The sequence below is a fragment of the Ctenopharyngodon idella genome, chromosome 13, assembly GCF_019924925.1.
Source record: "Ctenopharyngodon idella isolate HZGC_01 chromosome 13, HZGC01, whole genome shotgun sequence".
NCBI lineage: Eukaryota > Metazoa > Chordata > Actinopteri > Cypriniformes > Xenocyprididae > Ctenopharyngodon > Ctenopharyngodon idella.
In genome coordinates this window covers 3,631,202-3,655,948 of record NC_067232.1, presented here as the reverse complement: position 1 = coordinate 3,655,948, position 24,747 = coordinate 3,631,202, and the positions used below count along the sequence as shown (strand labels likewise).

Genomic DNA, 24,747 nt, shown 5'->3' with positions numbered 1-24,747 from the left:
GTAATGATGCTGAAAATTCAGCTTTGCATCACAGGAATAAATTACATTTTAAAACATATTTAAACAGAAAATAATTTATTGCATTACTCCATTTAACTTCACCGATTTTTTACACCCCTTTAAAGTGTCCAAAAAGTGAAAAGATTACTATTTTGTATTTAAGTAACTGGGCAATCACCAAATTCCTGCTCTCTTTAAATGTAATGTGTATCACTGTTGAAATGTGCATGGGAAACAATGAAAGACCACTAATAGGATATATAGGTTCAAAGGTCATAGGCACACATGTAAGGTATATGGGACCTGGACGCAGCTGGAAGGTGTTTATAAGCGGCAGTGTGTAGAGAAAGGAACAGATCTCCGCTGGATGTAGCTGCCATTAGGAATGTGTATAGTGGTCTATGGTGTGTACGAGCGAGCTGGTTTACATGTGCCGTGTATATATGAACGTGTTGAAGTATGCATAGCAGGTCCAAGGCACAGACCCAGGTGGTGAGTGGGAGCAGGCCACTGTGGCCTGCTGGGCGCTGCTTAGGCCGGGCCCATAGGAGTGTCTGGCGAGGTCAGAGGTCACCCACCGGAAGAACACTTCATTTGAGATCCACGGTAGCAGGCTACATGTGGCTCTCATTTAGCCCACAGTGCTGCTGGGTAAATGAAGGGGCACCCCAGAGGAAAACAGGGGCGACCGCTTCCCTAGAGCCCAACATTACATGGATAAGAGATATTCAGCGGACAAAAGCCATTCTGAGTATGGAGAAATGCAGAGTTTATCAAGTACATCCCCAGGGAAAACTAATTCAATTATGCTGCTCTTTTAAAACAAAGCAGCATAAAGTATTGTGATATTTACATCCCAATACTGTTTCGATATTTCGAAGAATTTATATATTTAGTTTTGATATTAATATTTTTGAAGAGATGTACTATCTCAGCTCAGAACATGCCTACTTCCCTAGTAGAGCTGCATGATTTATCGCGAGGCAGTGATTTTATGCGCAGCTTGTCAGAGCTGTGCGGCTCTGTGATCAGTAGTAAATGCTTCTCCATCTGAAAGCCAGAGGGCGCTCTTGCGCAGAAACTCCAAATATGCCCTGCTGTAGAAGTAGATAACACAGGTCATTCCAGGAAATCCCTATGGGCATCATGTTATCGCTGTAGCTGAATAAACAGAAGACTGAAACGCTTTGATTGATTACACATCACTAATAAACACACGACTGCCTTATTCTGTGTAAGAAGCCACATCATCTCACAGAAGGATGCTCAACTGTTGTTATGAAGTGAGTTTGAAGTAAAAACATGTTATTAAATGTTGTCTTTTGTCGGACAAGATGTTAATAAATGCTTCTCATGTCTGGAAAGATGTTTGACACGTGTTGCATTTTCAAATGTACATTACTCAAACACGCAGTGCTTTCAGATGGATTAGCATTTGGAGCCATACTTCATTGACAAGTTCATTGAAAAACGCAGCCTTTGCGATTTCATAATCGCACTAAGAACTGCGTTTAAGCGTGATTTCAATGTTATTTTTTGTATGGTGCAAAAAATCATGCGGCCCTATTCCCTACTACTGTATATAGTAGGCAAAAAACAGTATGTGAAAAGAGTAGTACATCCGAATCCGTAGTATTCATAAAACAGGTAAAAAGTACTTCCGCCGACACTTTACTATACAGTGAGGACAAAAGAGAGAATGGAGGTGAAGCGACGCAACTGTCACCATAAGTCACATGACACAATGTCAGCATGGCGAATGTAGTATGTAATTAGATTCATACTACACTACTATATAACTATATAATTTTTTAACAGTCGCAAGGCAAGGCGCAAGAAGTACATACTCAGAGACTATGCGATTTCATATGGATTATTGTGGAGGTCAATGCATACTTGATTCTTTCTAATGGACAGCCAAACACAGACTCAACTAAGAATATAATCGCACAAAGTGCTGAAGTCCAATGCAGGTGAATAAGAAACAAATGTGTAAAGGATTGCAAAATCACAATTTGCATTAAACATAAATGATATAATACTGTATCACCAGGTCTCTGCCGATTCCCACCCATATTTTCAAGTGTTTCACCCCTAATGTTCAGCATGTGCTTGACATGACTATTGCAATTTTCCACAGAAGTTTTTCAACACACTAACGAAGGTGTTTTCTGTCAATGTAAAATGTCACTACTAATTGTTTAAGGCTGGGTTGGGCCAGCCGTGCCTCCAAAAGCAGGCAAAGGGCTATGCTCCTGTGAGGTGACCTGTGAAGAACCCCAGACTATTATGTATTTAAACTTCTCAAAGTATTCACTTTCAGCGCACAGGAAAAGGCCAATTTGGTGAAGTTTACAGTTGCCATCACATCAGTAAGAGTGTTGTCTTAGTGTTCTTGTTGGATAACCTAGAGTATAACACTCTTCTAAGAATTTCCATAGGTCAGTGTAATGGGACGGCCCTCTAGGACCATTGATCAGGGACCAGGCTTGCCAAACGCCCTTTACTGAAAACAAACACTGTAGTTAAAGACCTACTGACACTGATTGCCAATAGATCACCAAACTTGTTTAAAGAAGACTGACTTGATTAAAAGAATTCACTAACTATCTCTAAACATTCTTACTTAAACATTAAGTTGATACTTCTACTGTTGTCAAGTCAGTTAACATACTGTGTGCATTGTTTGACAGTACTTTCACCTGCCTTTCAGTTGTTCTCAATTTGCCTTCAATTTATGGGTAATACGAGCAGGTGTTGAAATGTTTGTATACTAATGTGTATTTTTTGGGTCCTGGAACCTGATCACCCATAGGGATATTTATTGGACAGAGATTTTAAAGATCAACCCAAAATCTAAAATAAAAGTGAGTGAAGGGGAGAGGGAAAACACTCATTCGAGCTCCAACAATCACACAAAAACAGCCTAAAAAGTGGGCTATTCGTGAAGACACGTAATGCCAGATTTGAGGTTCAATGATAATGAACAACATCACTGATTATTGAATATGTTACAACAATGAGTAAATGATGACAGCACTGTAAACCTGAATAAGCTGGCAAAACTCAAAAGTTGAGGTAATCAGCTACATCAGTTTTTTGAAATTCAAGTTGAGAAATTCAAAGTTTAAGTAAGCACAACTGGCAGATTTCAATTTTGTACTAATGAATTACTCTTAACTTGAAATTTTTGAGTAAGTAGATTCGTACATTTAACTTAAAATTATCATGTAATCGCAACATATTTTTAGCAGTGGAAATTTAGCTTCTGTAGCTATTACTAGCTAATTCAGCAAATGCTAATTGGTAACACAATGCTTTGATAACATTAGCATAGCCATTGCTGAAAGAGTATGGCAATATAGAACATTTATGATATACTTGTTCTAAAATAAGCTCATGCTCCACTCGTCATCATGATAGTGACCCCCCAAAAAACCCACATGACTCTTCTAAATTGGGATAGCAAAGCATTAAACACTACTAAATCACCCACTTAACATTAATCTTGCACAAAAAACATATAATACTTGAGGTAAATTTAAGTTTTTCTAAATTAAAAGAAACAAGTACATAAAACTCAAAACAATTAAACAATTCCGATTACTTAAAATGTGTCAGTTTTGTGAACTCAAAAGAAACAGAAAATTCTAAATTCCCATAAAAGTTAATTTGATTGAACTAATTTGTTTAATTTGAGTTTGCCCTTCTCAAATCAATTCATTATTTTGAGCGTTAGGGTTTACAGTGAGGGAGATTCTGGTCACACTTTATATTAGGTGTCTTTAAGTACTGTTACATAAAAAGGTAGGTATGTACTTATTGCATTCATATTGTATTGCAAAACACTTCTGCTGCTATTGAGGTGGGATGGTGGTAGGTTTAATGGTGGGTTAAGGTGTAGGGGAAGGGTCAACAGAGTAATCATACTGTAGATGTAAATACAGAAATTAATTACAGCTGTAAATACATGCAGGTATTTTTTTAATATAAGTACAATATAAAAACACAATAAGGGCATTGTATAAAATTATTCATTTAAATGTTACAACATAGTAGGTAAAGACATTTAATATAAAGCGGGACTGAGTTTCTTATTTGGGTGAACTATCGGATAATTTATGGAGAATCTGATCTAATGATTGCGGACTTCAGCATCTTGGCAAATCTGAGAGACAGTAATGTCTTCTAAAACTTTAGAGGAGAAATGTGAGATTACTGGAGTCTTTTTTCACAGTAGGTTTTAGCAGGAGTCTCTTCATTTACTCTCATTGATTTCTAGTAGCATGTTAAAGAGACAAATCTGAGAGACAGTAATGTCTTCTAAAACTTTAGAGGAGAAATGTGAGATTACTGGAGTCTTTTTTCACAGTAGGTTTTAGCAGGAGTCTCTTCAGTTACTCTCATTGATTTCTAGTAGTAAGTTAAAGAGACCTTATTTGTAATTTGTCTTTTCTGTGGGGAGTGTTTGTCTGTGGCTGCTGTTATTTCATTAATCACTCAAGCTCAACCTTCTCCCTCTTACTGCAGCTGTCCAACCGCACCTAATTTTATACCACCTAACTCTCTTTTCTCCTCTACTATATATATATTTCTCTTGACCTTCTTTCTCACTATAACCTCATTCAGCAACCTTAGCCCTCAAAAGACATATTAAGTTGAACATACTTTGTCTACCAATGCTGTCGTCTTCTATATTAGTGTCTGACCAAATTCCCAATGTCCAAGTGGCAGAAGAAAACATTGATGTGTCCAAGATAATGCCATGCAATTTAAAAGGTGAAGTGTGTAATTTAATTTTGTAGCACTACTGACACCAAACAAAATTGAAAAAATAATGATTGTTTTCACACAAGTCTCCTGAACACTCTCCCTCTATGTCATTGGTTGCGCAAACAGATAACCCCGCCCTAAACTCACATTATTGGTTGAATTAGTGTTGCCATGTTGGGCCTAAAGCAATCAAAGCATTATTTTAATAGAGCCACAGGATCTCTGCTAAAGAAATATGAGAAAGTACTGCAAAATCAAAAACTTGCACACTTCACCTTTAACACAAAACACGAGCTCTTCTTCTGACAGATGAAAGTGTGGGTGTGTTTATATGTGTTGCGGAAGGAAACGTAACTATCAGTTTCCATAATGTGAATGAAGTTGTGTAATCAGCACTCCATCAGCAGTGACAATAAGGAAACACATGAAAGATAAATTCACTCTCAAAACAAACACAAATACAAGGAAAGCCACAGAGTTTGGGTCACATTACCACAATCCAGTCAACAAAGGGACAACGTCTACTTACAGGAGGACCTGCAATAAAAACAGAGAGACACAGAGATTAGTCATTCTGAAAAACAAAAAAGAAAATCATCTTGTTTGGATCATGTGCACATTACATCAAACATTTTACACTGACTGATTTTATTTTACCAATGAACAGGAAAAAAACGTCACGCAAGTCTGAATTTCCGTAGTTCAACCAGAATCCGAAGTGGGTGTTCTGGCTGTCCAGCCCAGTCTGAACTGATGAACACCACCTTCAATTTCTCAGACCGTAAGACAATCTCTGAGGAAGATTATAGCTCACACGCAGGTAGTTTAACGAAGTGCGTCACAGCACTTAAATAAAGCGTTAAAAAATATGTTTATAATTTAGTAGATGACAGGATTGAAAAGCTCTCTGTGGAAAAATGCTGCTTGTCTCTAGCATAGGGATGAGCAGTCAGTCCACCAAGCAACAGACCACTGAGAACTGAGTGGGAGAATAAGCCACATCACTGGAAGACTGCCTGCGCAGATAAATCACACCCCTGTTCTGTGCATGCGAACCCCACCCAGACATCACAAACTGTCCATCTCCCTCATAACTAATGCTAAATCATACACTAGGAGCGTAATAAACAGTGGAAACAGATTTCATTAACATCATTAGTCAAAAAAAGGTTAAAAACAGAGTTTTCCAGAGTGATTCCAGTGGAAAATGCGGGATAGATTAAAACCTCTGGGAAAATATGTTAAATTAAACTAAGATTTCTACACTCTTATTGGTTGCTGAAAGCATAATATACCTCAGTATTTAATAAACGAACACGCAAGGGTGAGAGATGTGAGAATTTTGTGAACTTTGTGAATAAAGTTGTTCCAATTCTGTAGAAATCTGAGGTTGCATATTCCATGTGCACCTGGTCATGAAGTTTGTTGCATTGAAAGGTTTGGTTCTTTAATGTTATCATGTGGGCTTAGCAGGATATCTTGGCTTTGAACAAACAAAAGATGCAGGTTGATCAAAATTAGTTAGATAGCCATATGTTAATGTATTATAAAAGCATATTATAAGAGCACATGCATTATTATGATTTACAGCCTCTTTTACATCCTTTAACCAAGACACTTCAATCAAAGCAGAACTAGATCACTAGTGCAGAAACTTTATCAAGGAAGAGCAAACTCAAAATTGCTGATGACAAATCTTTTCCGTTTATGTAACTTAATATCTCCCAGAACTTCTCTTCTATAACTTACTATGTCTGGACAACTGCAAGAATGAAATCAGTCCGTCGAAGCAATTTGTTACTGAACAATATGACCAGAATCATAAGGGTTCTTTCCAGGACTTTCATCCAGGAACCTTTCTGTTTCTCTAAAGAGTTTGAAAAGTTACCACATCTCTCTTTCAAGGCCAGAAACTTAGGAGAATAACAGTTTTGAACTTTGACTTGAGAAAAAACAAAAAAAAGATAATGGATGCAAGAGAGAACAAAATTCCCTTTAAAACAATCGTTTACTGTTGGAGAAATGTCTCAAGAAAACATGAGCTATAGAATTCCTCAACAAGGAGAAGATCTACATTTAGACTGAGCTCTGTGGATCACCGTGAGTCCGAACTGTGCATTAAATATGGCAGCCTTAAGTAATGGTGCAGTCACACCGGTGACGAAGCTTTCCTATGGGTCCATCATTATTCTTTCCTTTCCTGTTTTGAGAAGTCTGTATTTTCTTAGAAATTAGAACCTGCATTTATCAAAGCTGCTGCTGAGACAGCAAGCCTTATTTTGGGCCTAAAAGCAAGAATAATGTCAAAGAACGAGCGAACAACACACACAATATATGTGTGGTCACGCAAGAATAGCTCTCTGAACATTCCAGATCAATCTTTGTCATCATAAACACTCTCATTTTACCCATGTGATCCCATGACTCTTTACATGAAACCACTTCATAAGCGCAAAATATAGAGGAATCTATAGGTCGTATAAGTAGCAGACTCAAATGGAGCACCTACAGACCGCTGACGGTTTATTTACATATTACTACTCTAAGGTACCAATATGTACCTTTTAGCGGTACATCGGATATAAAGTTATCCCTTTGAGGTTTCAAGCAGTAATAAAAATGCAAAGATTTTTGTACTTTTTGTATAATAATCTATTTCAGATAAACCCACCCTAAATGACAAATAAAAGCTAAACAAACTGTGATTGATCACTTTACATGTCTCTTCCTTTCTAAGCAGGCAGTGCTTTGCTAGCTATAGCTGCAAACAGTAAGTCATGTTTCAAATCAAAAAAGTCTATTAACTCCTACAGTATAATCGTGTGAAATAAAAACACCATCTTGATGGATGTGACCACAAACACCTTTCAGTGTTGCGTCCAAAGGTTTCTGTACTACACTCCTAATTTTGAACTAGGACTCAATTCATCTCTATATACTCTGTCGAGTGCTAGCATCTCTTAATGCTTTAAGATCTCCATGGAGGACAGTTTGTTTTCATGCTTTTCTTGCTATTAAAAGCACACACGTAGAAGCTTATACACAACAGCAGTCTATGGAGTTACAGGCACAGGCATATGCATACTGTAGACCTACCTGTAGCCCCATCACGGCCTTTCTTTCCCCTCAAACCAGGGGATCCTGATTGAAAAACAACCTACAATTAGTCCAGAGTTACATTTATGTATAGAATGTCTGAAGCAATAACTCCACACCACAGCCTTACCCTGTTACACTCTCAGAAAAAAAAAAAAAGTGCAAAAATTGTATCTTTAGGGGTACAACAGCTTGTCACTGGGGCAGTACCCTTAGAGAGACAACTTTATACCTTATCTACCCCCTAAAAGGTTCACAGTAGTACTTTAAGGGTACATATTACTACTCTAAGGTGCTAATATGCATTTTTAGGGGTAGATAAGGCACCGGTCTTTTAAAGGGATAGTTCACCCAAAAATGAAAATTATCCCATGATTTACTCACCCTCAAGCCATCCTAGGTGTATATGACTTATCTTCTTTCAGCTAAACACAATCGGAGTTATATTAAAAAATAAAATGAACTAATGAATAGGATGTAGGAGTAACATAAGCTTAGGCGCCTCTCGCGATTAAAAAAAATAGGGCCGGGCAACAAACTAAAGCTCCTCTTCTCTTATATCAAAATCCTCTGACATTTCTCTTTAAAAATTCTCATTTTAGACTTCTAATTCGTGGCCGGTGTTTTGTTTTGCTCTATCCTCTGCGCTTCCGTGTTCATCAATACGTCATGCGTTAGGTTAGGGTTAATCTTTCACCGTAAATCGATGCGTACAGCTGTCTGCCGGAAACTAGTTATTATAGTATATAAAGTTTTAAATATGGATATTTTTCTTACAAAAAACCCATCACTTCGCTTCAAAAGGCCTTTATTAACCCCCTGGTGCCGTATGGATTACTTATATGATGGATGGATGCACTTTTTTGGCCTTCAAAATCTCACACCCGCTATAAAGCTAGGAAGAGCAAGAATATTATTTAATATAACTCAAATTGTGTTCGCTTGAAAGAAGATCACATAGTCATATACACCTAGGATGGCTTGAGGTTGAGTAAATCATGGTGAACTATCCCTTTAAGGATACTACGCTAGTGACAAGCTGTTGCACCCCTAAAGGTACAATTTTTACACTTCTTTTTTTTTTACTAGCAGAGCTTGAATTGTATTGCAATACTTTATTATATAACTGTGTTGGTTAGCAATCATTTCATCACAGTTCTTTGAACCAAGCTTCCCTGTGGCTGCAATAATTAAAGGCAAAAACCGGGCTAAAAATACATCACTACAGAGTCACGGCAAGCAGCGGTAGCAAGAAGCAGATAACGTGTCAAAAACTGTGCCTGTGCAGCCAGCAGTAGGATGAGTGGACAATTTGGTAGACTGTATACTGGGTGTGGAGATCCTTAAAGCCCCAAAGTGAAAGCCGAAACCGAGCACACAGACACGTGGAAGCATGTGTTCTGATTCCTGACGCATTCTGGACTTGAGTCCACTTCCTGCTCTACAGACAACCTTCATCCAAAGGCGAATTGAGCCAGGGCGTCAAAAATACCCCATGTGATGATGCCTAGAGGGCTCTAAGTGTAAAACTATGCGTGTCTAGGGGAGTATGTTTGTGTGAGAGACCGCGTGGTGGCACACACAACAAACAACACTGAACTATGAACACAAGGAACATTTAATGCTTTCATTAATGTTTAGGCAGTGCTATGTCAGTTAAAGTATTTATATCAAGCCGCATATCACAACCACCTGTTACCGTCCTTATGCAAGAGGACTGGAAAGTGATAGGAAATGGAGATCTTCTGCTGAATGCTGACATGCAGGCACCCGAGTCACCCGCCCCACCTCTTTTCATAGTACCGAACCCTAAATATTAAACTCTGATGACCCAAATAGATTGGTATCATTTTCCCAAAAAATGTCTATGGTACTGGATCGACCTTTGGAAACCCTTTGTAAAGATTTCTGTGGCAGCAAAATGGTGCATTCATAGTAGGGCACACACACCTGTCTGTATCATTGTTTTTTTTTTTTTGGAAGACAACGTTATTGAAGATTTTCTTGTGCACCATATATTTGAATAAATGATACGTGATGTGTCGGTTATTTCTTTATGCCTTTTTGAACTCTTTTCTTATGTTGTGCAGTTCGCGAATACCTGTATTATCGATTTGTGTTTACCTGGTTCAGAATGTGCCATTGTTTTTATATGTAAACATGCTAGATGGACATCTTTAACCATGTGCTCGCATCTTTTGCAGCATCTCGCGCATTGACACAACGTTCTACATGACACTCAAGGTAAAAGTTCAACTTTTAAACTGTCTCTAGACCCGCGCCTCATGTTTGCAAAATCATCCGGCCCCTACTTTGTTTTGCTGCAATGATAGTTTGACAGGTCTTGCAAATTACCTAACTCTATGATATACATCATCTCTCCTGTATCCAAACTATTCCCAAACCACGGATGTTGATTTTTTTTTTTTTGGCCAAGTCCTTATCCTGCCCTGAATTCACCTTCCGTTTCTGTGCTTTCTTCCATGTTGTAACGGTAAATCCACTCTGTTCTGTTTTCGTGCTAGATTTAGGCAAGCTGCATTCAGATTGCAGAGTGAGGGAGCTGGGTTTAATAGTCATGAAAAACTATGAAATAGTTTTTCATTAATCGGACAGCCCTAATTGATAGCATCAATTATATTATGGTATTTTTATATAGACTATGGAACTGGAACATATTCACTATGGTTACCCAAAACGTATTGGGAATCTAAAAATGTCCAGATTACATTTAACCCCAAAATTAAAAGAAGGGGCAAAAAAAATTGCATTTAGAAAATGAAGCATATTTTTTTAAGTGGTGACTAAGTGACAATTAAAACACATTTTAAACATTTTTAGGCACACTGACTCAAGCCATCTGAGATACTATCTTAAGATGATCTGAGTACTGTTATATAGCTCCAGGAATAACATCAAGAATACCATACAACCCAAAATACCCATCCACTGCCAGCTCCACTCCCCTTATCATCTGCCAATTTCTCCAAATGCTCTGTCCTCTGATTGCCCCTGTACACATGCCATAGTGCCCAAGACTGAATGCTTCAGCTTCCAGACCTCCAAACTGCAAGCGCAGCACAGCAAAGTCCAAGCAGAGGATGAAACAGGGATATGAATAAAACAGCAAATGTTGTGCTAACAAAGTATGAATTACTTTTCAGACATGGACAACTTCAGTGCAAGAATATGGTACTGCTTCTGTGATGTGATATGGTGTCCTTAGAGGATTAGTGAAAATGAAAATTCAGTCATTATTTATTCACCATCAAGTAGTTGCACATGGATTTTAAGAATTCTTTTATGTGCCAGGACATGTACAATGTCACATTAATCACCAATAAACACTTTAAAATACACTGTACAATTCATTTTTTAAAAAAATTGAATCTTAAATCTCAGTAAATAAGCAGTAATTCAACAAGGATAAATCTACAATTTAGCATGTACACTAGTTCTGCTTGGGTTGTGTGACGGTCAGAGGAAAAGGAATGAACTCTTGCACTTTTGTTCTACTAAGATGAACTAAGCCTTCCCCACACCTTTTGAAATCTGGAAAAATCGCTGCACGCATTTCATGACTTTTCACAACTGTTATATATAACCTTGTCAAATGTAAGTTCTCTTGGTCTCCAAATAAAAATACGGTTATGTGGCAATTCCAGAAGGCCGAGAAGATTAGTTGACTTCTTTGAAAAAGCGATGTGGTGCTCCATGCACCTCCAGTATCCTAAGGGAACCAATAAACCTTAAACAAAGGCCCTATCAAGTTCCAATAGGTCCACAAAAGTTTCAAGCCTCGAGAAGCATACAGTCCATCACGCACTCCAACCCATGCTGAACCTGGTGCAATCCAGATGACTGACGTCTCGTTGAACAGCTCCCACTCCAAAGAGAGCACAGGCCCGGATACAGGAGCCGAACGGCAGTGTGTCTGCTCCCGTCTGCCCACTGATGACAGTTGGCCCATTCACGACGATCCCTCGCCGCTTTGTTGCCTCGTTAAACTGCAGTCACAGTTTGAAAAAGGATCACAGCACAAGTCGTTTTTCATTCTTGCTCTTGGCCCCTGCTGTACTAACCTCATACCATGATTCAGGATTCAGAAGCACACCAGCCAGTTCTCTGCTGAAAGAGTTTGGCAAACACTTTACTACACTTGCACCTACCGGTCAATAAAAAACATCTGACCTGCATACAATAGGCTCAAAAGCAACAGAGTATTTTGCTTGTAAAAATAAGAAAGGAGACATACAACATTAGAAGGCTGGGAAAATAACCTTGCAAGCTTTCTTAAGGGCATACAGTTCTAAGCCAAGTCAATGTGCACCTCACCCTCTCTATCGTACTTCTGGCCAATTGTAGCATTCCCAGAAAATCTGAATTGGTGCAGAGTTCTTATTCATTCTCATGCCAAGTTGTGGATAGGTGGAGAAATATTTTCCCCAACAATCCTCAAAGCAGAAAAAGTGCGCCATTACGACCGGGATTAAATAATTATGGCGAGTCACTTACAGGAGATCACTACAAAGACTCTTTTGTGATGATGCCAGAAGAACCACTATTACCCTGACTTTACCATTATTCTCCCAAATTGCTCCCAGGAGGAAAAAATATACATCAATATACATCGTCTCCTTCATTCTGGGTAGAAGAAAGGTTTCCTACTCCAATTGTACCGGGTGGTGAAGTGGAGAATTGGAGTGCGCCACATAAATCTTTCAGTGAATTTTCTTTGGCTGTTTTTCCATCTAAATGGGTGATTTAGATAGTCATCGACTGAAATTTGGCCCCAAAGAAATTCATTCATGATTAGAAATCTGAGAAACACCCAACAGAGGCATTACCATTGACTAGTCTGCTGAAAAGACCAGAGTAGATCAGCATGAATTTCCAGGCTTGTTTATGCTGGTTTGAGCTGATCAGCATAGTGAGGCAGTTGTGGCCTAATGGTTAGAGTCAGACTGGTAACACAAAGGTTGCAGGTTCAATTTTCAATATAGGCAGGAATGACTGAGGTGCCCTTGAGCAAGGTACCTAACCCCCCAATCGCTCCCCAGGCGCCATAGCAAAATGGCTACCCACTGCTCTGTGTGTGTGTTCACTACTCACTATCCCTGTTGAAAAAGTTTTGAAGCGTTTGAGCTGGTTTAAGCTGGTCCTTAGTTGGTCATGAGCTGTTTTAAGCTGGTCAAGTGATGGTCCTAAGCAACTAGCTCTCCAGCTCAGGACCAACTAAGGACCAGCATAAACCAGCTCAAACCAGCTGCCAAAACAGACCTAACCAGCATATGCTTTTTTTTTCAACAGAGATTCCTAATGTGTGTGCACTAACTTGAATGGGTTAAATGCTGAGAACAAATTCAGAGTATGGGTTACCATACTCGGCCTTCATATGTCACTTTCACTTAAGCTGAATATCCAAGGAAGTCTTGGGCTGCGAATGAAAGCTGACTTGTTGTCTCGCTGCCCTATCAGGCAATGACTTTGCAGGCAGTGTTTGCACACAAAGATACCTAACTAAACTGATTTCAGACAGACTTCTGAGGAAGCATAGCAGTTTATTGACCAACAACAAAACAGAGAGAGCTTTGGTGAAAACTATGCAAATATTTAATTATTACAATACTAATTTCTTGCTAGAAATTACATCAAACGTGGAAAACATTGGTCAAAAATGTACATTTAAACCAGGGGTGCCTACCTGCAGAGTTCAGATCCAACACACCTGTCTGTAATTAACAAGTACTTTTGAAGATCTTAATTAGCTGGTTCATTTGTGTTTGATCAGGGTTGGAGCTGAAATTTGCAGGAAGGTAGACCTCCAGGAACAGGATTGTGCACCCCTGGAGACAGGAAGCGAAGCTAACATTGGACGTGCCTTGATGCCGTTCCAGCTTGGAATGCATCCTCCAAAGGCAGCATTTTTAAGCTTTCAGACACGTCCAAATATGTCCAATTGAAAAGTACATATTTACAGTTTTATTTTTAAATTAATACACTCTTAGTCCTCCATTTTGTTTAAGCTGTAAATGTATATAAATGATACTACAACACCACACTCATTAGTTTAATTACCAGAAACAAAGCAATAGTGTTGGATGATTCATCAAGGGCGGATGTTCTTTGAGCTATGATGTACAGTAAAAGTGTGGTCAGGAAGTGCAAGGGGCATTTGGTTTAAATAGAGTTTGCCTTATTTCCTCTTTAATTGGCCAATTTGCCGGTCTGAATTGAGATCCACTGACATTTCACTTAAGTAGATATGGTTGGCTTTTATTTGCTCTGAACCTTTGTTGGGTCCTGTTCAATGAATCACCGAGGAAAAGCCAGGAGGACAAGCATTTGACTTCATTAGCAGAAACAGGATGGATTTGAAGCGTCAGGAATCTCAATAGGGCCATTGAGAACGGCTGAATTCCACTTTTTTATCCCCACCCATTGGAAAAATCCTCTGTTACTGGCCCTGAGGTCATCTTATCTACGACAAATAAAATGCAGATTATAAAGAGAGAATTGCATTAACACCTGCTGGCCTTCGCAGATGCTTAAGTCATTATACTTCAGTAGCAAAAGTGCTATGAAATGAAAAGAATGAGTGTGCGTGTGTGCTAGAGTCAAGAATATGTGAATAAATGTGTCTAAAGAAAAAAGGTGTTCACACTTTAAACTTTCACATATGAAACTTTATTAAGCAATTCTTTGAAATTATGATCAATCTTGCCTGTGAACTAACCAGGAGAATGCTGAATGTACCCAGTAACCTCAGAGCTGTTTGCAGAGTGTCAGATGCTCACTGTAACCGTGAGAAAGCATCAAACAGCCTTTATGGTGTGAAAATATCCAGTGTGAATTTGGATCTTTGCCCAATAAGCAGGAAGAGTATCGCAAGACAGGCTGTGTGGGTAGTAACAGTGGAGGAAGTCTCGTCTGGGCTTATTCAGCACAGCTAAAAATAACTCAAAATGCGAAATGATTGACAACAAACTGGAATCAAAAATTTTTGCAAGGACAACACTGGCACAGAGTAAAAGATCACGTTTAATCAAGATGAAGTCTGAAATCGGTATCACTACCTCACCCTACAGCTTAACTCATGAATATTAATTAGGTGACATGACATGGTTTTCTGCAATACAAATAAATAAGTGCTAGCCATATTTGGATAACTGTCTGTTGTTTTTGTGATCATTTAGTCCCCTGCTGATGCAACCGGTTGGCGTAGGATTTGACTGGTCTTAAAATTGCTGTTTTACACTGACAGCTACAATTGATTTGTTTGTACTATGGCCAAGCAAAGCAAAACACTTGATATAACAATAAAATGGTTATAACTCCAAAAGTGGGGGAAAAAATTCAAAAAGCTTTACAGTCTGAACGGACATAAATTTGTGTTGGTGGAGCGATCTGGATCTACTGTTTGTCTCATTTAACAATTGAATAGCTTTGCTTAAAAATCAGATGTGAATTGACCACAAAGCGCTCCGCAAAATCATGCAGTAAAAGAAGTCATGTTAATGGTAAGTAGTGTTTAGTTTACTCTTATTTATGTACTGCATACTGATTTACTGTTTGAGGAAACTATCAGAGTTGATTCAATTAATTTCAAGTGCCATCTAAGGTTTATTACATGAAATGTAGGCTGGTCAAGAACATGCAAAAAGGTGACACGAAATGGCCCCTTATTTATAGGAATTATAATGATAGATGCTTTTTTTTTTACATTTGAGCCCCTGCCTCTGAGGACCTCTCTGCATGACCCTGCACATATCCTCCAAAGCAGCAAACACGTTACTTGTGCAAGACAAATGGCCATCAGGGTAGGGTTAAACCAACACCTTTACTACTGGTGAACAGAAAATCTGACACTTTAGAGGAAACTTAAGGGATGTTTTATGCTTTTTCCTTGACAATTGTAATTGCGATGCATACGCTTGCGAGCCCACCTTTGACCTTTGGGAGCTTTGAATGCAACAACTATAAAAAAAATGGTGTTAAAAGGGCAAGATTGGTGCGTCTGTTTTGAAAAAAGATCTGACCTTGCAGTAAAGTACACTCGCTTGAAAGGGAAAAAACACAATTCATCACAATGAAGAAACAACACATTTATTAATGTTGACATCATGATTGCAGAAGGACAGCACAATTTCCTTTCATAAATACCGATCAATCTGTATAGCTTTGCTACTTACCACACATTCTTAAAAAGAAATTTAAAGACGGACTTAAAAAGGGGAGGTTTCACCCAACGTGGCGTCAGTTTTCTCCCGAGACTCGAGGCAGACAAATCCGTTATTGAGCTTTGTCACATCGGTTAAGCGAAAAACTGCAGACTGCTGAACTCCCATAGGACCTCCTCGCTGAGGGTTTTACCGCTCCCATTCACGCTGCGGCCAAGAGCGAAAAAATGAAGTGCGACGAGAGCTCAGAGAGCCGGCGTCTGCCGATATTGGGTTACTGAGGGTAAAAAGGCATGCCATGCCAAGAGTTATTAAAACAGAAGCCTGACAAGGAGATTTCAGTGGCATTGCTGAAATAAACAGGGAGCAGCTCAATGTCTTTACCATATGTGTTACAGGGCTGGCGTTTGGCCAGCGGCTCTCAACACACACCGTGGCTGGTGTGTCAAAAGTGGCCATCAAATAAATGCAGCCTGTCGGCTGATTACAAAAGCAGAACTGTTGAAATAAACATTACACAGCTAAAAACATGTTAAAATACCCATGCACTGGCTTTTCTAATGGGGCTAATGTTGGGTTACTAGGCAGGAGAGATCTTTATATTTCTACCATACCTGAAATAAGGCTACAATAAGGGACATATTATGCATGGCATTAAAAAAAAGTCTTATAGCACCTTTTTATACACACCCATGGTGATAATGAGGAAATGGAATTATGCTGCTTTCAAGTGCAACCGGAAAACGTACAAACTGGCCGGTCATTATTTAGACTTGCCATGGATTCAAGTTGTAAACAAAATATGGAAGTACACTCTTAAAAATAAAGGTTAAAAAGGGTTTTCACAGTGAACCATTTTGGCAAAGAACCTTTCAGTTCTTAACAGTTCTTAAAATAACCACTTTTTCTTAGTGTGAGGAACATTTTAATGATCTAATGAACTTTTTTCCATTATAAAGAACCTTTTGTGTAATTGGAAAGGTTTTATGGATATTAAAGACCATAGATGCCAAAAAAAAAAAAAAACATAAACAACGAATTTCTTTTCATGGTATCAAACAAATATTTAAGTAGTTAACATAACGCAAAACAAAAAAATGTGACTTTAAGAACTATAAGCATGTCCCTTTTTTTTTTTTTTTTTTTTTTTGAAATAAAGCCCTGAAATTGAAATAGCTAACCATACACTTGAGTATCTTCTGTCAGCCAATCTGGCAACTCAGATATAGCTAGAAGTCCCATTTTCCCACTGGTAAAAACATAATTACTGGAAACTTACTGGGAAAAAATGTCATTAAAATACCTAATTACAACATTTCCAAGTTCTCTTTATTACTTTACAGACATGCAGTTACAAAGAAAATCAGTTAACACCATTTGAACGAATCAAAAACTGACTTTTTTTTTTGACAAGAAAAGTTATGAGTCAAGTGAATGTTGCATTTTAGAAATTGGTGATAGTTTAACAAAAAGTCAGTAACTCAGTTTTTATCTAATGGGAAGAGTAATTATATCTGCAAAACTAATAAAAGAATGCTTTCCGGTTCTGAACTGGGGAAATAAAAATAAATAACTAAACGTATCTTTTCATGGTAAAATGTTTTTTGTGATAAGCTTAGTTCCCCCGATTTACATTTTGTTTCCCCCCTGATCTGAATTCCATGTGTGCCACAAAGGAAGTGGAGTACTTTCCAAATTGGGAATGTATGTGTATTTTAAAGTGATACAAAAAATAAAACATTAAGCAGATGTAAAAAATCTATAAAGGTTTGATGCAACTGTACACCACTTCACCTCTTATAGCAACCTCAAGTTTGTTCCCCAATCAGCAATATGTACAGATCTATAAACCAAACAGGATATCAAAATAAACCTAGTCTTGGTGAAGGATTACATGCCCGAACAAAGAATAAACCGGAATAAAAGGAAAAAATCACAAAGGATTGCGTTTCCGTTATATGTTTCTAACTCAAATGAGAGAAACAGGCACCGCCACAAACACGGAGCAGCATCCAATGAGTCAGGAGTGACTGAAATACCGACATTCCTCTGTTCCCCAGACCCAAAGCTGGTAAGTGTGGTGTTGTAACTCCAATTTATCTAGGATTTACATTTGGGAATGAAACTGAAGTGAGGCTAAACTGAAGCAAAAACCCAAACAATCAAACATGAGGCATGTGTAACGTGCTTGTAAATTGTTGCTGCGGTGTGCTCGGGTCTTTACAGCGAAGTTATGGCCTGTTGACGGGGACACAGAGAACTTTTCAACACCCTTCTCTATTACGCCTCAAAATAATATTCAGTGGCACAAAACCAGCATCCTTGGCTGCACTGTCACAATCTGTTTGGGTCACAAACATCACAAACTTTCATCCAGACTTGTGAGAAAATATGTGAGAAAACAGGGTTTACATGATTACTCACTGCTTCGGGCAGTTTCAGGGTAGACTGCAAGAACTGCATACAAAATTTTCAGTGAGACAAATCCAAATGAACTCAGTCCATATCTGCAATGGAATTAATGTGTTAATGGAACATTAATGCTGCCTTTACGTGCTATCAGAAATTTCGGTAACACTTTGGTATAGGGAACACATATTCACTATTAACTGTGTCTTTTGCCCCAATAAACTCTTAATTTACTGCATATTAATAGTTAGTAAGGTAGTTGTTGTAGTTGTTAAGTTTAGGTATTGGGTAGGATTTAGGGATGTAGAATATGGTCATGCAGAATAAGGCATTAATATGTGCTTAATAAGTACTAATAAACAGCAAGCTAATAAGCAATTAGTTAAAAGTGAGAATTGTTCCCCATACTAAAGTGTTACCGTAATGTCATACTTCCCACTTCTTAAGTTGTGATTACGAGCTCGTCACTTTCAAGTGCTTTGCTGTCGGAAATAATGGAGGACACCAGGGTTTATTCTTGTCTATTTCTTGGGGAAATCTTTTTAAAGGCAAAAATCCCAGTTATCTCAGAGTTTCCCAGTAGTTGAGAGGGCATTCATGTCCAATTTCCGACTAGGAAAACTATTTACAATAGTTCCAATAGCAGGCGAAGGTAGCATTAGCTATACTGATTTTACTGTGGTAGATATATTTGTATAGATAACAGTTGGAAAGGCTGCTCTGCATTACTTACATGTGAATTTCAGGGCACTGGCATACTAGAGAAAGCTGTGGCAGAGCATTTGATGGATGCTGGAAATTCATTTTGAGTATGTGAGGAAGTGTGGTAACACAGAAACTTTTTTCCAAAAGCACAGGAAAATCCACCTCTATTAAAATCCTTCTTGGTTACTGAAAAATAAAAATTTGGTCATCATTTACTCATGTTGTGACTTTTTCCTTCATGGAACACAAGGTGAATTTTTGAAAAAGTGAATATACTCTTGAATATATGATACTATCTTTAATATAATGAATGTGACTCAATGAGGAGGGCAAGATTTTCAGTGAATATCAACATAAAAAAGATAACTAATACAGTAACTATATTGGAGTACATAATGATAATGTCCTTAAGGAATTAGAACGATTATTAAAACATCATAGTTATCGCTACAGTGTGTGTGGTGTGAACTGCCATTTTCAGACTACTTTTGGAATATTTTATGATAATTTTACAATGCTTTAATGTCCTTTGTGAAGCCCAAAAATTCCAGACCCAATTGTTGCAATTGCATGGAAAAAAGTCATACTAATGGAAGAAAGTGATCCAGGTTTGGAACAACATGAGGAGAGTAAATGATGACATTTTTTGCTTGAACTATTCCTTTAAGATTTTATGCTAAATAACATCAAATGATGAATATAGCATTTTTACGCAAGCATGATATGAGAACTTGTGTGTATGCATGTGTGTTTATTTGATTTACATATGTTACATTGCCATGGAGATCTCAAGCAGGGGAAGTACTTAGTCTGAGATGTACTGTGCTTTGGAGAGGCTTGATTCAGCTCAGTTCCTGTCACATGCCGCAAGAACACACACACTGCCATTTCCCAGAACGCGTTCCAACAACACACACAAACACACCTCAACCCTATGAACCCCATCTTTTTCTTTTTTTCCCCCCACTAGTTTATCTTCCTCTCTTTGCCTGTCTAGGATCAGTGCTGTTCTTTCTAGACTGCCTTCTGTCCATCTGCTCATCAGATCCACTGGAAGAGCCGGCAATGTCCAGACGCTACTCACTGCTTAGCTGGCCGAGTGGTCACCCTACACCACTGCGTGCCAACCTGACACTGAAATCCAAACACGCTGTCTCACCGAAGGCATAAACCATCCCTGCCTGCACAACCGGCCAGGTCGTCCTCTCTCCACCAGACCTGGAGCGGGTGCCAGTGCCAACCGCTACTGTAGACATAGGCGTCAGTGTGTAGTGGGTGTAAAGATGATGGAATGAAATTCAACATTCCAAAAGAGCCAACAGTAACAGTTCACGCTCTCAGAGAATCATTATTTTTCAAACCGTTTTTTATTTTTTCTCAAAGTAGAAAAGGTAAAAATCTCATTAAGTTTTGGGAAGAACTGCAACACATTACAACCTGAACTAATCTAAAAAGATCAAATTGCCTGATGTTTTAAAAGACTTTCTGAACTTGGCACAGTAATGAAGGGTCTGGAAGGGTCTTTTTTATCTTGTATCACCCTGATATTTTTGACTTTATGAAATTTATTAATTCAGGAATATGATAATCACAGTAGAGGCATATTCTGGGTTTTATAAGGATACATTAAATTTTAATTTGGGTAACACTGTACAATAAGGTTCCATTTGTTAGCTGTGTTGAAAATCCTTTACCTGATGTGGTGTTCCGGGTCAAAAATGACTGGCCTTTTAAATTGCTTATAAATCAAAAAAAATTAGATGCATGAGCTCAGATCTATGAGGACTATGATCAATCAGCCTCAAAAAGAAATACAAAACCTGCGCTAACTGAAAGAAAACAAGTTGACAAAAAGATTGAATCCAATATTTGGCGATAACATTGCATAATGGGAGATTAATAAGCAGTTTTTTGTTGGCCGGTTATTTTAAAAACCACAAGTGTACCAAAATTCTCAAATTTTTTGCGGGAAATTGTTATACCAAAAAGCTAAATTATTAAATGAAAATTGTTAAAAGAATCAAAATTATCCCATCCAACTTCACAACATCCAAGTCATCCATTTCCAAAAATCTGCTTCCTTTTTTGTGTAACCTTTTGAGTTTTTATCAGCATACAGGCCTTCTTGACTCAACTAATCTATCCTTATAACACAAAATTTATTGCTTATGACGCTTTGAGTGTCTATATAACAGAAATAAAAACTCTGTGACCTCTTCTACATACACAATCTGTATACACACACTCAAAAAACCATTACACAACATAAATAAACAGGGAACAGGCCTTGTTTGTCTAGAGCCTCTCAGAGTTAAGCATATGGAGGCTCTCACATTTGGTGAGGAGAGGAATAGGCCAGCTTGTGAGGGGGCCCACTATATGTTTGCCCTCCAGGCATTTCACCAGTGGAGGAAGTCAGAAAGCTCTTCACAGAAAATAAGTAACCCGCTGCCTCGCCGCCATCCTAATGGCTAAATTGTGCCTGTATTCTTGACCACGCAATGTGTGATATACACACTGGCTGTTTCCAGATGTTGTCCTGCAGAGTTTGTAACTGAAAGATTGATAACAACACAACAGTTCTCTTAAATTCATATTTGGGTATATTTGTTCAGGCTGTGGTATATATTACATGAATTGCTACTGAAGGAGATCAGCGTTGACATTAAATTTAAGTAATAGTTCATTCAAAAATTTAAATTCTGTCATTATTTACTCTCATGTTGTTCCCAAACCACATAGGGATGCACAGATTTTCATGTTACGCTCTAAAAAATGCTGGGTTAAAAACAACCCAAGTTGGGTTCAAAATGGACAAACCCAGTGATTGGGTTGTTTTAACCCAGCAGTTGGGTTAAATGTTAAATGTTTGCCCAGCACGTTTTATTTAACCCAACTATTGTTTAACAATTACTGTATTGCTTGCTTAAAATGAACCCAAAATATGTTGGAAATTAAAAATCAGACACATAATTATACTAGGCAACAATAATAATCAAAAGGTGAACATTCATTATTATTCATTAAACTTATAAGAATATTAATTGCTTTCATTATTATTCATTAAACTTAATAAATGTTCATTTATTAATCATATTAATAAATGTTAATTTCCAACATACTTTGGGTTCTTTTTAAGCAAGCAATACAGTCATTTTTAAACAATAGTTGAGTTAAATAAGCACTGTAATGATTAAAGATAATCATTTAACCCATCCGCTGGGTTAAAACAACCCAATTGCTGGGTTTGTCCATTTTCAACCCAACTTAGATTGTTTTTAACCCAGCATTTTTTAGAGTGTAAGAATGATAAATGAAAATTTCATTCATTATGATACTGTATTAAATTTCTATTATAAATTATTTGTTTTAAAATAAATTTAAGATTAAGTGAGCGTTGACATCAGAATTAACCTAAATGCACAATTAAAAATCCAATATCAACCAATACCAAAGCCAATATCAGCCAATATCTAATTTGGTACAAAAAAAAAAAAAAAGTACTATAAAAGTACCTCAAAAGTAGCCCTTTGCATTCATTCAAATATGACATATCAAGACATGTTGCACCAGGTTTGATGTCAAAGACTCAAATGTCGGGTTCTTGCGTGTCTCAACATCAAATCCTAAGTTAAACCAACACAAAAACTATCATATGTCTTTGAAAGATTTGTAACATTGCACAAAAGTTAAATTGACAACTTTCATGGTGCTTTTCTAGAGCTCAAAGTTCCCATTTACTTTCAATGTTCGGAAAAGAGTGGTGTGAACGTTCCTTTTGTGTTTCACAGAAGAAAATCTTAGAGGTTTGGAGCGACATGAGTGTGAATAATGACAGAAATTTCCTTTTTTTTTTGTGAACAATCCCTTTAAATCCATCACTAAGGGACAGATGTGAATTGACATTTTATTCAAATACAACATCCTGAGTATGAATGGCTCTATTTTAAGCCCTAGTAAATGAAGTCCAGGAAAAATTAAACTTCAAAGCACTGAAAGTGCGTAGTGTGAACCTCGTAATCCAATAAAAACATCTAACTGTGAAAGGCTCCCGGCAAGTCTTGCTCAATTGCAGGTTCTGGATTCCTGCAGGCAGCATGACAGACAATATATTCGATATATGTGACGTCCAGCATACTCATGTCAATGTGTGGGTGTATGTAAGCCATATTGGCTCATCCACCATCTGCTGTTGGCCTGTTATGCACAGAACAATGTGGGCCCCTGTTCACATCGTGGCCTATTCTTTTTCTCAGTCCCTCTGATCAGCCATGCAGAACTCTGAACCAAATACCAGCAGTGCTGACCGGCTGCTCTGCACCCTCTACCTACAGCACCTCACATGCACAATGCAGGTTAGATGGGACGCCAATATATTCTGCTCAAGCGCACAGGCCCACCGCTGGCTCTCAGCGGAGTCCTCTCCAATCCATCGTCTGGGCCTCACACGTGGGGAAATCCTTCTTAACACACACCACTAATCACACAGAGACAGCGAGAGGTGGAGGTGTCAGCCATGACTGCAAATTCTCCAACTTCTAACAAAGACGGCAATGTTTAGTCTTCAGGAGTGAGGGTTTGTGTGAGCGGGCAGACTCTCGGAAGTCACTTGACTATAAACACAGCAGACTGACGGAGAAGGCAAATGTGTGTTGACATCATCATTTTAGCAGAACAAGTAAATGCGAGTGATTTTTTTTTGATCAAAACTTTGCTGAAAAATCTGTTATACCCAATCTACTACATGCCTTTTGTCATCTGATTGATAGTTTATACTTATAGGCCTTTTAGTATAATTCTAAAACTGTACACCTTCAGGGTTGTGGTACATGCATCTTTTTACTGTGAAATCTGTATAATAATGAGCCGGCATTCGGACGTAAACAAGGAAGCCTGCACTATGTATGACAACGGTTCAAACTGTTGAATAAAGTAGTTATTTTTGTTTTGTTTTTGCGCACAAAAAGTATTCTCGTTGCTTCATAACATTAAGGTTGAACCACTGTAGTCACGTTGACTAATTTTAACCATGTTTTTAACTACCTTTCTGGACGTCAAAAGGTGCAATGACATTACTGCCTATGTGTGGATCAGATACCCTCGGATTTCATCAAAAAATCTTAATTTGTGTTCCTTACGGGTGTGGAACGACATGAGGGTGAGTACTTGATGACAGAATTTTCATTTTTGGGTAAACTAACCCTTTAAGCAAACTGGGTTTGCTTGATTATCCATATATCATTTAAAAAATATTTTCAAATGTGAGTAACAACAAATCTGATCAGAATTTCATCTTACTTTTTGGCCATATAAATATCAGCAACTTCACCAAATTGCGTATTTTTGCTCAGTTTGGCCCTTAGATGAAGGTTCATGGTTCAATAAGCTGTTGTATTTAAAATAATATATTTTTTGGACTATTATTGCATATGTCAGACTCCAAATGAAATTCCAAATGGTTGTTGTTCCAAAACCATCTTCTGTGAAACACAAAATTGATTTTTTTTTTTTGTAGAATATTTACAATTTACAAGTGATCAGAAATGGTTAAACTACAAAAAACACACACACACACACACAAAAA

The 24,747-nt window shown here is 37.9% G+C and overlaps 1 protein-coding gene across 26 annotated transcripts in view; it reads right to left on the bottom strand.

Annotated features, from left to right (window-relative positions):
- Positions 1-24,747, bottom strand: part of col13a1 (collagen, type XIII, alpha 1) — a 105,999-nt gene that overhangs the window by 54,711 nt on the left and 26,541 nt on the right. For 25 of the 26 annotated variants that reach the window (XM_051917116.1, XM_051917124.1, XM_051917114.1 and 22 more), the window contains exon 3: positions 5,267-5,310. In XM_051917116.1, the coding sequence (XP_051773076.1) occupies positions 5,267-5,310 (44 nt within the window). The remainder of the gene's footprint in view (positions 1-5,266; positions 5,311-24,747) is intronic. The other variant, XM_051917132.1, reaches the window with a different exon arrangement.